Source organism: Sardina pilchardus, chromosome 18 (genome assembly GCF_963854185.1).
Source record: "Sardina pilchardus chromosome 18, fSarPil1.1, whole genome shotgun sequence".
Lineage (NCBI taxonomy): Eukaryota > Metazoa > Chordata > Actinopteri > Clupeiformes > Clupeidae > Sardina > Sardina pilchardus.
The window spans coordinates 22604179-22617111 of record NC_085011.1 but is presented as its reverse complement, the minus strand read 5'-3'; the positions used below and the strand labels follow the sequence as shown (position 1 = coordinate 22617111).

At 40.4% G+C, this 12933-nt stretch overlaps 2 protein-coding genes across 2 annotated transcripts; one reads left to right on the top strand and one right to left on the bottom strand.

Annotated features, from left to right (window-relative positions):
- Window positions 1-253: 253 nt before the first annotated feature.
- Window positions 254-2795, bottom strand: cnrip1b (cannabinoid receptor interacting protein 1b). Its single transcript, XM_062519656.1, has 3 exons — window positions 2520-2795; window positions 1630-1774; window positions 254-1384 (listed from the first exon to the last, which is right to left on the bottom strand). Exons 1-3 carry the CDS (start codon window positions 2696-2698, stop codon window positions 1220-1222), a joined length of 489 nt encoding a protein of 162 aa, XP_062375640.1. The 5' UTR covers window positions 2699-2795; the 3' UTR covers window positions 254-1219.
- Window positions 2796-6970: 4175 nt separating this feature from the next.
- plek (pleckstrin) lies at window positions 6971-12092 on the top strand. Its single transcript, XM_062519837.1, has 9 exons — window positions 6971-7125; window positions 8203-8358; window positions 8799-8980; window positions 9174-9265; window positions 9939-10123; window positions 10574-10678; window positions 11033-11116; window positions 11320-11392; window positions 11518-12092. Exons 1-9 carry the CDS (start codon window positions 7084-7086, stop codon window positions 11655-11657), a joined length of 1059 nt encoding a protein of 352 aa, XP_062375821.1. The 5' UTR covers window positions 6971-7083; the 3' UTR covers window positions 11658-12092.
- The last annotated feature ends 841 nt before the right edge of the window (window positions 12093-12933 follow it).

Here is a 12933-nt window from a genome sequence, read left to right as displayed (position 1 = left end):
AGTTCCATTTTTTAGAGAAAGCCAGGGAGCCACTAGAGAGGCTCTAAAGGGCTGCATATGTCCCTTGAGCCGCAGGCTGCCTACCCCTGCAGTAGAGGATCATCCATGTATTTAATCCATACATACCGTAGCTTTGGCACATTCAAGTAAGATAGAGAGGTTTGGTCAGTGCATACTTTGTGTTGTAATATTGCACTTTTATTTTATTTGAAACACTCTAGATCACAAAATTATAATTGAACAACAATTTAAGCTTTTCAAAACAACAGTTTATTTATAACCAAAATACAATATACACTCTCTATTTAGGTTCTGACTGGAAATACAAAATATTTCACAAACAAACACAGATCAGAGCTGATATGTAGGCAGGTAGGGTAGTTCATTTTCTACAGTATCACAGTATCACACCAATAAGATATCTAATCTAACCCTTGAATCTGTCAGCACTTAGGTAGTATCCCTCATTCTGATTGTGCCTTCCAGAGGTAGAAAATGAGACAACTGCATAGGGATAGAGAAAGACAGAAGAACATACAGATCCTGGAAAATGATGGCTAGCTATATCCCACCTCTCTAATAGGCCTGGTTTATGCTGCATTCCTTTAGTCTCTTAGTGAACTTGGAGCTTGTCATGTCAGTGTTAAAATATACGAGCTGTTTGCATTCTATCTGTCAACAATATTCAGTATTGATTGTCCTGCGTCTGGGTCCCGCGCACGCACACACGGCGGATGATGAGAATTGTGTCATCAACGCGACCTGTAGGGGCATCGTGGGCCTCCCTACAGTTGTGACCGCACGTCAGTCACACACGTCTTCGACCTGTACAAATGTGCATGGAGGAGTACACCACCTCCTTTAGACAGTCATAGAGAGCAGCGCCAGTTACTAGCTGGTCATTATTCTCCAGGATGTGTATTGGACTGGTTAATATCCTGTGTTTGCCTGAATTACACATTGTTGACTCAACTGCTGGTAAATGTCACAGTTACATGATGACACAGTTACATCCACACATCACCACTGGGTCACCTAATGCACACAAACACACACACCCACACACAGGTCACAGTTCACACAAACACTGAGGCAGGAACTGGTAATGACATGATATGTACAGTCCACTGACAGGCCTGATCAATAACGCCTCAGTAGTGAGCTTTATCAATCACTTTTAACCAGGCGGAGTGACTAGCAAGTCGCACCAATTCCCTAGTCAGACGAACATCTCTTTATTGATCCACATGAGGCTGCGTGTCTCATTAGGCTTGCACTCATAGTCAATGCTTCTGAAACTGTTGCCCCACTGGCAGTGGTCCCGCTTGGTGTAGTTGTAGTACTTGACCTGCCATGTGGTCTCAAACTGACCAGCATCAGGAAACTGAAACAAAGCACAAACAATGTAAGCTTAATTGGTGTTTGCATTTGAAGGAGTATATGGTGAAATAATGCTCTCAAACAGTTAACTATATCTTACTATAGAGTATGGCTCACAACTAAGCTCAACAGGAGACTCAAACTATTCCGCAACATTCCTGTTCCCTTTCCAACAATTAAAAAAAAAAGTTAATTACTGCTCTGTATCAATATCAATACCACAAGGTTGCTATCATTATGGTACCGTACCTCCATGCTTATTTGGACAGGTTGCCTCTCCCCACTCTTGGTATGGTTCACACCTTCAGTGCTGTATAAGCCAGTGTAGGCTACTGACTGAGGATCCTTGGACTGCTGCTCCAAGGAGAAGGTCACTCCCCCTATAGTCATGGTCCTGATGGTTATCAAAAATGAGTAAAAGTATGGACTAGTGGAAAATTAATGATAAGATAGATAGATAGATAGATAGATAGATAGATAGATAGAGATAGTAACTTCTATGCCAAACCAAATATGACAATGTCACCTGTGGGGGGTGGTACAGAATAAAGATCACAAAGCGATTCTACGTATATTGATTTTTAAATCTTCAGTGAAATCGTCTATTGATTCAAGACAGAACAGGGTAATATTGTCATCAGCGTTTCTTGTTTAATTAACCCTAGTTCAATTGAAGAGATTAAATGTAACAACGCTAAACGTTGTTTAGGTTTACTAAGGTCGAGGCAGCAGTGTTACAAATGGAGGACTACTAATCGGCTGTGGATTTCACTGACAACTGGACGACATAATCTCATGGCTGTATGTGGTCCCTCTGTCCTATATTTAATTGCGAGTACACAAAATATGACAGATAGGCTACACGTCAGATTCAACCAAATTCGCGGTCATTTCTTTGTTGCATTTAACCTCTGCATGTATTTTATTGGCTATATTCATGTAATTCTACGATGCTTAGAGGTTTTATTTTACCTAGTTTGCAATAAAGGCCTCCGTCTGTCAATTGATTTAGGAGAAGCGACGCCCAGTTGCAATGCGTAATGGGTCAGAAATCACTGCTCTACATTTGCACCAAAATACCTACCAAAATAATGTATCTACCGATACATTTTTAATGTACCTCCTGACACGATACTCACGTAGCTTGCACCGCTCCGGGTTTGACGACCACCTCAATTTTGTATTTAGTTCCAGTGAGTAATTTTATTGTCCTGCTCTGATCAAATCTAGTCCCATCGGTTTTGAAGAACACAGGTCCCTCGTTAGGAGTCGTTTTCAACGACACGGAGACTTTGATCAGCTGGGGAATGTCAGCCATTATCCGCTGCAAATGATGCTGCCTTCAAACTCTCGGCGAAACGTCCGGCTACCTGGTGTCAATGGGAGGTTAAGCAGACCTGGCACAGAGGTATGCTGTGACGTGAATCTGTGTGGCAAAATCGCAAAAACACATCGCCGAAGAAAGGCCTCAATGCAATTTCTGCTCTTCCTGTGCATAGCCTAATCCCTGTCTGTAATCCCCGAGTAAGCGTGTCTCCTACAAATCTAATGAGATAATGGCAAAAAACTGCAAATGCATTCAAATAAGGTAACGATTAATTTTACGCATAGATTATTTGTCTTCTGTCATCAACATACTGTATGCAGTAGGCCTAAGTCATTGCCTTTGCTACAAATAAGTGAACCACAATGAATATGATCAGTGTACTCTGTGTCAGATTGTCGGCTATATCTACAGGAAAGTAAAAATATTGTTTAAAGAAACACACACTGTACGAATTCTCATTTGCGTAAATTTTAGTGCGTAGCCTTCTAAAACGGACATAAGGTCATGCTCAAACAACGTTGCACGTTATTCAGTACAATACCTGAATCATGGGCATGTATTGGCAAGTCAGACATGCGTTCTCCATAAAGTAAGACCAAATAAACCTGGAGCCCTTATCTTGATGTAAAAAACTACACATGCATGCTGCTTTAAAAACCCAAATACACAGCTGGCTAAAGCTCACGTAGTATAACTTGTGGTGAAAGTCATAATGCTTCCTAGAGCTCAACTGTTCTAGGCTACCAAACCTTGTTTCACTGTTAAGACCAAAGAATGTGTTGGTACTGGTGTCCTCATTGATAGTTTGTGTTGGTTTGGATATGATGCTAATCGGATCACAAACAGCCACACAACGACGAAGAGGAACGACTGAAGAATGTGTTGGTATTTGTTGGTAGAGAACCCATCACGAGTGTATTTGTAGATATACTGTTTTTTTTTGGGGGGGGGGGGGGGGTGCGTCAGTGGCCGTCGTCGTCGACTTCAAGACCGCGCTGGACACCAGATACCACTGCTGAGCCTTCTGGAGGTGTTATGGGCCTAATTCGATTAAACACGGATGAAGGAGAGTGGCTGCTTGATCCCAGTGCAATGTTCCAAGGCTGTTCTTCTGATAGTAATGCTTTTTTTGTCCACAAAGGATGTTTTGTTGGTGACTGTTTTTGATGGTGAACAGGCTCCCCGTCCTATTCTCACTGGTAAATCAGTTTGCCATCCAAAGGGCACCTCAATTCCTCAAATATACAGTTTTGAGTTCAGGAAGAGTTCCTATCCAAACATCTTGAGATAGGCTTGGTAATTGATTGACTGCTGTGGGGAATTATCTATAGCACTGGAAATGTAGCATCTCTCCTGTGCATACTGTATCTGACACTATTTTTCGTGCAGTGCGATGGTCATCCACCCTGTTACGGTTGCACTGTTATATGACCCTGGTAGCCTTTGATCATGAAATCACACCATTCAATTAGTGACTATGGACTGACTTTAATGTCTATGAAGTTTGTGCCTCTGACCATCCATTTCTGATCGCCAAAATAGGGCCCTTAATCAGATTATCATCTGGAATTCCCATATGTTATGCTAAATTAATGTCATGTTTACCTTTACAAGTCTTCCAGGGCCTGCTGTTGAGAAGTATCCCCACAGCATGATGCAACCACCACCACCATGCTTCAAATTAGATATGGTGCGTTCGTGATGATGTGCAGTGTTTGATCATTAAGGTCAATTTTGGTCGACCTTTAGTTGAGATTTTATAAGAGCATTGGCACACACCCATGCAGCTTTGACTGGTGAAGAACTCAGGCAATAATGTCGTATGCATATTTTCTCCCATCTCAGCTGCTGAAGCTTTTAACTTCTTCTGAGTTCTCTTAGGTGCCTTGGTGGCCTCCCCCACCAGTATTCTTCTTGAACGGTCACAGTTTGTGGTGCACTGGGCAGTTTTTGCACATTTGCAATATTCCTTACATTCCTTAATGGTGGATTTCACTAAACTCCAGAGGCATGTTTGGAGTTTTTTGGAGTGTTCTTTTGTCTTCATGGTGGAATTGTAGCCAGGAATACTGACTTGACCAGTGACTGGATCTTCTACACGCAGCTGTCTGAATATTACTATATTTCACACATTCACTGCACTCAGGCGATCTCCTTTTCACTATTTGCGAGACGATTGGCACCAACTGGCTGGACTGCTGTTGATTTTGGTCAGTCACTTAAAGGCATCACTTTATGCAATCGCTATTTTACAATACATATTTGTATTATTTAACATTACTTTGTAGAAATTTGCTTTCACTCTGACATTAAAGGGGGGAGTTTTGTAAGTTATTGTAGAAAAGGGCCAAATTAAATTGATCAAGATTCCATTTATAAAAGCAGTAAAAGTAGGGAAATATCCAAAAGGGTGAATACTTTTTATAGACACTGTAAATGTACTTAGATGCATGGTATTAAACAAATGTGTACTTACACAAAATGGTGTCTACATTTGGCCTTGGAGTTAGTGTTGTCCGCACATTGATCTCGTGCTACATGCTGAAATACATTTTAGACAAAAGCACGAAATTTATTGGAATAAATAGTAAAGAATAATAGGTTTAGACAACTGACAAATGTTGAGAACATACTCCACCCAATCTTCTTCTCACAATACTCAGAGTGCTGAACTGAACTGAGGGCTTAGAGATGGAAGACAAGAGACGGCACACATTTGCTCTCCCTTGTATTGGAATATTTCGAGAGATGATTATCCAAGTAAAATCATTTCTTTTTACTAAGTGTGACCTTATTTTCTGTTCTGACACATTTAGACTACTAAAATGATGAAAGGAGTGTTTTGTGGCTTGGATTGTTCAAGATACATCGACAGTATAGCCAAAGATACTTAAATACCGTCTCTGGTATAGCCTAATGACTCAGAATTAAATTCTAAATCACCGGAATAATAAAAAACATTTACACAATACACAATTGCGAGTCCTTTTTTTTTTTTTTTTTTAATATATATATATATATATATATATATATATATATATTTGTAAGTAGAACACAACTGAATTTTTATATACCACTATTATATAAGAGTAGCCTACATACACTTCAAAACAGCTGTCCTTGCACAGGCAGGTCAAGCTGTTCATGTGATTTGCCAAAATGAGGTTGATGTATAGCAATGACTTCACCAGAAAATTGTGAAGTATATGCAGTCAATGGAAAAGCTTGGCAAACTATGAACCAATGTGAATGGTGAACACTGTGAATGGTGAACCCTGTTTGTCTCACACTTGGCAGGTGGGGGGCGCCTCTGCCCACCCAAAAAAGAGTCACAGTTATGTGGGAAAGGGACTAATGGCTCTGGCCTACTCCTCTCCCAAAGCTGTCTGTCACCACAACAGTGTGTCCTCATAGTTCTGTGGAAGAAAATGCTTCACACAGCATCTGCTTTGGAAACATTGACACATGTGTGAATATACCTGGTCATTCTAGGAATCAGATTTGTCATAGAAGCATTGATATTCTATGAAAATGCATGTATTTAAACTCAAACAGACCTAATATATGTTAGGGCACATTCTATATGTTGATTTAAGGAGAAAATGCTGATAGTGAAAGTTGTGGTTAGGGTATTTTCAACTCCAACCACATTTGTACTTCCTTTTCAAACAACAGCTGCATGTACTATCAAAGTGTCCCCTTTCTCTCTCTCTCTTTCTCTCTCTCTCTCTTTCTCTCTCTCTACCTTTACTTCTAACTACGTTTGCAGTGTCTGTCTTCATGTGTGATTAGTTACATAAACAATGGAGAGAGAAACAGCCTTGATCAGTTATTGAACTATTTAATATACATATCATGTAGCTCATATCATTGAGTTATATGATACTACTCAATAGATTTGTATAGATAGATATATTATTAGAATGGATATATTATATACCTCAATAGATCATCAGATACAAAATATCTCACATAGTAATTTCAGCCAAATAAATAGGTGATCACTCCATGTCTGCAAAACTCAGTGTTATGAGTGATCACTAATATTTATAGGAAATAAGGGAGTCACAGATTAAGATACATCTCAAGAGCCGTAACTTGAGTCAACACTTTTATGAAGGGCGGGTTCATTAGTAGTCATTCTTACTAAAAAAAAAAAGTCACCCACTGCTGGTGGAAAAAAGAGAGGAAGCTGTCTGACCATGTGACGAATCACCATTGCAGAACTTCCCTCTTTATATAGGCAGAAGTTACACTGGTATGGGCTGTGACAGTTGCGAGAGTCACAAACGTCCGTGCTTAAGTAGACTGCTCAAACTCACTCTCCCACTCACACACTCACCCCAGCAACCTTGCAGCAATCAGCACAGCGCCTTATGGAGCCAAAGATTATCCGAGAGGGCTACCTGGTTAAAAAGGTAAGGTTAAAGCAACACAACGCAGTTATTTTACCTGAAAGGAAACACTTCAAACTCATTTTGATGCTACGATGACTTGACACAGAGAATAAAGTAATTGTCAATGCATGCCTAGAACGGTTGTTGCCATTGCACTATGTAGGGTAGAGTGCGGGAAAACGCCCCCTTTAAGGAAAATGTGACATTACTGTGAAACAAAAGCTAAACGTGGACCTAATGTTGTTGATCGGGCAGGATCATTATATATTTAGTCTTTTTTTTTTTTTTTTTTTTAAACAACCGAGTACTGTCTTTGTGCATTGAATATTGAAGGCAAGGGGCATGCTTATGGTTTCAGCAATGTCAAGGAAAAGGAAAGGGATGACCAGCATCCCAATTAAGAGGGAATTCTGTGGCCTCGTTAAATATGGCACTAGATTATTTACTCGTTGTCATCCCAGTTTAGAACTGACACAGATATGAAGGTTTTGTGTTGGTCATTTTAAAATCTGCTGGGTTTCTTGTAGTTGCTTTTAGTCTTGCCATGGCAATGTCTTTATTTGACCATTCACCTCCCTCTGTTGTTATTTCTATAATATAATGTAAATGTTTCTGTAGAAATTTGGTGTGGATAGTCATGTTAGTACATCTTGTATGGTTTGATACAGTGTTTGTGTTAATCTCCTTTTGACCGTAATTCACAATAGCTTGTCATATACAGCGTAGAGAGCTTAACTATGGTTATACACCTCAAGTTCCTTCACACTAGAGGTGTTAAAAATACTTTGGTCAAGTTTATAAGAATACGTGGGTGTCAGTGTCATCATGGAGGCGGCCTGACAGTTAGTCAACCATCTTCATTGGTTGAATTGTAGTGTGTCATAACAATCTGTCAGACTTTTAGCCTATTGTAAATTGTGTGTCTAAACATGATATTTATTTCGTTTTTGGAGCTGATTATTGTCATCAGAGTATAATTCCACTGAATACAAATAGAAAGAAGGCTTTGAGGAAGTTACATCCTCAACGTGGCCCATGTATGAGAAATGTTTTCTTAAGTCTGTGTGGCCTGTGGTCTGACTCTGTACACACTTCAAGGGCACTCTACTGAACTCATGGAAAGCAGTTTGGGCGGTGTTAAGTGATGACGGACTGGAGTTCTATAAGAAGAAGACCGACAACACCCCCAAAGGAATGATTCCCCTGAACGGGGCGAAGCTCATAAGTCCATGCCAGGACTTTAGCAAGAGACAGGTACACATCCTGTCTCTCTCATGTCTTTAACATTTTTTTTTATCTACATCCACTGTCACACATACCGCCCAGGCAAAGACAGCACCTTGCACCTGTGTCTCACATAGTGTGACAGCAGAGTTTATTTGTAGGTGTGTTGTTAACACCTAACATAAGGCATAAAAAAGCTTGTGAAGACTTCAGCGAAACAGCAGCACTATGAGTCAGTGCCACTATACATAGTAGTTTCAATAGTATTAAGGAGACTTACCTGCACACTTTAACTGCTCCCTCTTAACTTTGCTACACAGCAGCTGCAGCATAGTTGTCTTTAACATACCGTACACTTTGTGCATGTAGCTCATTTTATTGATCCCTTGGGGATCAATAGGGTATCTATCTATCTATCTATCTATCTATCTATCTATCTCATCACCAGTATTATTTTTTTCTTGCCAAAGCTTGTGTTCAAAGTCAGCACCTCGAAGAACCAGGACCACTTCTTCCAGGCGACTCACTTGGAGGAGAGAGAAGCTTGGGTGAAAGACATCAAGAGGGCCATCAGCTGTTTGGCAGGTGGAAGGAAATTTGCCAGGAAGTCCACACGCAAATCCATTCGCTTGCCGGACACAGTCAACTTGAGGTATGAGACTCAAGCTACTCAAAATCCATGGCAATGTAGATGTAGATGTCAAGTCAAGGGAGTGTGGAGACTATCAAGATGATGTATATAGTAGGTTACAGTTCTAGACTTGTGTTTTACTCCATACAATCTATCACATAAACTTGACAACTTACCTTTAGCACTTCTTGTTATGTTCTCTTTTTTTCCACAGCGAACTTTATGTTTTAATGAGAGACTCAGACAATGGGATTAAAGAGTTGAAGCTTGAGAAAGAAAAGAAGATCTACAACCACTGCTTCTGTGGTAAAACACAATATACGAATCACACAAGCAATATTAAGACATAGGGCAATATTTATAAAATGTCTGTACAGCCTGTCTGAACAGGTCACACAGTAATACAAAAACTTCTGTTTTTTTATGTTTTTAACACCTTCATCATGCCTGAGCTATAGCTGTCATGTGGTGTGTTGTTGAGCACTGAGCTGACAGATCAACGGGTGTGGTTAAGGTCTTCTAGCTCACTCTAATTAAAAAGGCGGTCAAAGTACAGTCAAGTGAGTCAACAGGCAAAGTTCTTGTGCATGAGTTATGCAGTAGATCCTGTGTGACATCATGTGGGGGCATCAAGCTGACTTTTCAATGTTGTGAAATTAGCCAATTGTTTTCCCTCAGTTACTAGATAGATTGATAGATACTAAAATAGCTTAAATGTAAGACTTTGCACCTTACCCATCTTTCAAATTAGGGGCCATAATCACTAAACAAACGAATGTAATCTTCTCCCTCCTCTTGTACTTCCTTTCTTCTCCTCTTGTCTGTTCTCCTCTCCTTTCATCTCCTCCTCTCCTCTCCCCGTCTCCTCTCCTCTCCTCTCTACTCCTCTCCTCTCTCCCTCTCCTCTCTCCTTCTCCTCTCTCCTTCTCCCCTCCTCTCCTCTCCTCTCCTCTCCTCTCCTATACTCTCCTTGGTTCAGGCAGTACCGTAGTGGACTGGCTGATGTCCGAGGGGAAAGCCCGGAACAGGCCGGAAGGGCTCATGCTGGCCACCGGCCTGCTTAACGAGGGCTTCCTGCAGCCCGCCGGGGAGCTGTCCAAATCAGGGGCCGAGGGTGGCACCGAGTCACTTCTACTGGATCAGCCTGAAGCCTTCTACTACTTTGTGAGTGAAATGTTCGCCTCTTTATTTTCTGTCACTCTTTGAAGTGGGTTTCACATCAGCCAGAGGCAGAGCCTCTATTTCACCAGTCTAGGTTAAAACAGATGACCACACAGTAATGTGGTGGGTCAAAAGCTTATTTATTTATTTATTTTAACTTGTATGTTGTACAGTATGCACGTGACTGGAACCTGAACAAAAATGAGAGTAGAAGCACTTCAGCATTCAAAGATTTGCATCGGATCAATACATTACGGAGATATGTCTTTTGACCATGCTACAGCTCATTATTGTTGCTTAGAAATTAAATAATGAATAACAATGGATGAATAACAATGCAGTGCTGCCTATCTAGTTGAGGATAGCATCTGTCTGTAAGATATCATTTCATTTTTTAGTTTTATCAACCAACATTTCGTTTAACTACGTTTTTATGTTTGTGTATCTTTGTAGGCAGACAGTGGCTTCTTTTGTGAAGGTTATTCAAGTGATGAGGATTCGATTGTGAAAGAGGAATTCCGAGGGGCCATCATCAAACAAGGATGTCTACTCAAACAGGTAAAGACCTTATTTGGGTAATTACATGTTCTAAATACCTCCATGTATCCTTACATTTGGATATGATTTGAGGTCCCGGACACCACTTACAGTAATATTCACAGATATGACATTTGCAATGAATTGAGCCATGAGAAGCCCTTTGCTAATAGGTGTAGATGTAGTTTTTTCAGGTGTTGATGTTGTTTTGTTGCTGATGGTTCAGCAGGATGTTCACCACCACCCTAGTGGTCTGTCTTTCTTCACACTCCTCCACCTTCCTGTTAACAAACCTTTTTGCGGCAAATTTAGTTTTTAGGGTTTTTTTGCAGCAAAATTCTGTGAATAAGTTGATCACATTGCTCTCTTAAACAGGGCCACAGAAGAAAAAACTGGAAGGTTCGGAAGTTTATTCTCAGAGATGACCCTGCATATCTTCACTACTACGACCCAACAAGAGTGAGTAAACCACTGTCGATGGGTAAAAATAGACCACACTTAGTGGGTGAACTTACTAACGGTTCTCAATTTCTACCCCCCCCCCCCCTCTCTCTCTCTCCCTCTCTCTCTCTCTCTCTCTCTCTCTCATGTTTTCCCCCTCTCTCTCATCTCTTCATCTCTTGTTTTCCTCCCTCTATCTTTCTCATCCTGTCTTTCTCTAGAATGAGGAGGATCCCCTCGGCTCCATTCACCTGCGTGGTTGTGTAGTGAGTGCAGTGGAATATGTCCCCGATGGTGTGTTTATAACTTACACGTCTAATCTAAACCATCTACATAAAGACCCCCTTATCTTTGTCTCTTGTTTTCACACCTTCTTCTGTCTGTAACCCGTTTTGTGTCTTATTTTGTCTGTTGTATAGCTAAGAAGTATGACGTGGATGGAAACCTCTTTGAGATCATCACCTCAGATGAGGTTCACTACTTCCTACAAGCTGCTACACCAGAGGAGCGTAAGGACTGGATCAGAGCCATACAGACTGTGTCAAAGACTGGGAAGTAGGGGGAGACCCCCCACAAGTATAATATGCAGAAGACATAGACTCTTACAGACACTATTGTCTTAGTTATTTATAGGAGTGCATCTGTGTGTCATGCTATCTATTCTCATTACATGCACTGCACCGCATATTTCCTGATGACTGTGTCTGCAATCTTCCTTATTTGATGGCCACATTAACAGAAACAAGCTGACAGGATGTTAACGTTTGTGCGGCAGCATTATTTTTCGTTCTTTGCTGCCACTCTGTTTCAATTCATGGCCGGAAAAAAGGGACAACAACTCCATGGTTAACCACTAACGTATCTTCAGTCCAGCCATTTCCTGTTCACTTTGTTAACACATATCATTTCCTTTTGCTCCTGTCTTGTCACTCTGTGGTGTAAGTGAAAAATGACTTCTGCCACACTCATGTCCTTACATAAACAATGAACATCTGATTTTCTCTGCAATGGGCCCATAAAGTTCCTCATAGAAATAGTTTGTGCACGTATATGTTTACTCCTAAGAATAAGAACATCGGGGCTTATTCACCAATGACAAGTTCACTATTTTGTCATCAAGTCGTGAAGTGGGAAAAAAAAAGAAAATGGTGGACGACTTGCAAAAGGCTTGCAGAAGTCCACACAGGAAACATATTTAAGGAGCTGTTCTCGAGAATGGTTAGATCAATGATATTTAATATTATCAATACATCAAATACTCAATAATTTTTCAGTGTTTATTAGACAATTGATATCAATGTCAAGTGTTTCAGAATGATCTCTGTCAATATTCTACACATGGGGGGTAAGGGTTAACAATGTTATTGGTGAAGTAAAAATAACAACAGCAAAAGCATTATCTGTCTTTTTCTTCCTTGTTTTCAGTTGTGAACCTTTTTACACGCTCATTTGAACCCTCATTGTGGGACTTTTTTTACAGAACAGCTCAGTGCTTGCTGGGAAATACAAAGCACAAGCAAGATTTTTTTTTTATATAGTCAAATGTATCTGTCGGTATGTAGCTAAAATGCTCTGACACTATAATAAGGTATCCGCCCAGTTACTCTCACAACAGCAAGGCTACACATGTGATTCAGTAGAGTGATTCTTAAAGGCAGGGGTAGTTTCAGTTTTACGTGTCATATAGCAACACATTGCCTTTGCTTCTGTAACACTGAGATACATGACACCCATGTGAAGATCAAAAGCCCTCTCTCTATCTTGACCACAGATTGTTTATCGAATTACAGAGAAGGCAAGAACGTTACATAGTTAAAAATAAGTCAAAAAGGTTT

What these genes read in the sequence shown, in the direction of transcription:
- plek (XM_062519837.1), top strand. Translation starts at nt 7,084, where the DNA reads ATGGAGCCAAAGATTATCCGAGAGGGCTACCTGGTTAAAAAG. An exon ending in CTGAAGCCTTCTACTACTTT is followed by an intron (nt 10,124 to 10,573) that starts GTGAGTGAAATG and finishes GTATCTTTGTAG; the next exon opens with GCAGACAGTGGCTTCTTTTG. An exon ending in ACTACTACGACCCAACAAGA is followed by an intron (nt 11,117 to 11,319) that starts GTGAGTAAACCA and finishes GTCTTTCTCTAG; the next exon opens with AATGAGGAGGATCCCCTCGG.
- cnrip1b (XM_062519656.1), bottom strand. Translation starts at nt 2,698, where the DNA reads ATGGCTGACATTCCCCAGCTGATCAAAGTCTCCGTGTCGTTGAAAACG. An exon ending in CCCGGAGCGGTGCAAGCTAC is followed by an intron (nt 1,775 to 2,519) that starts GTGAGTATCGTG and finishes GATAACCATCAG; the next exon opens with GACCATGACTATAGGGGGAG. An exon ending in CTGTCCAAATAAGCATGGAG is followed by an intron (nt 1,385 to 1,629) that starts GTACGGTACCAT and finishes GCTTTGTTTCAG; the next exon opens with TTTCCTGATGCTGGTCAGTT.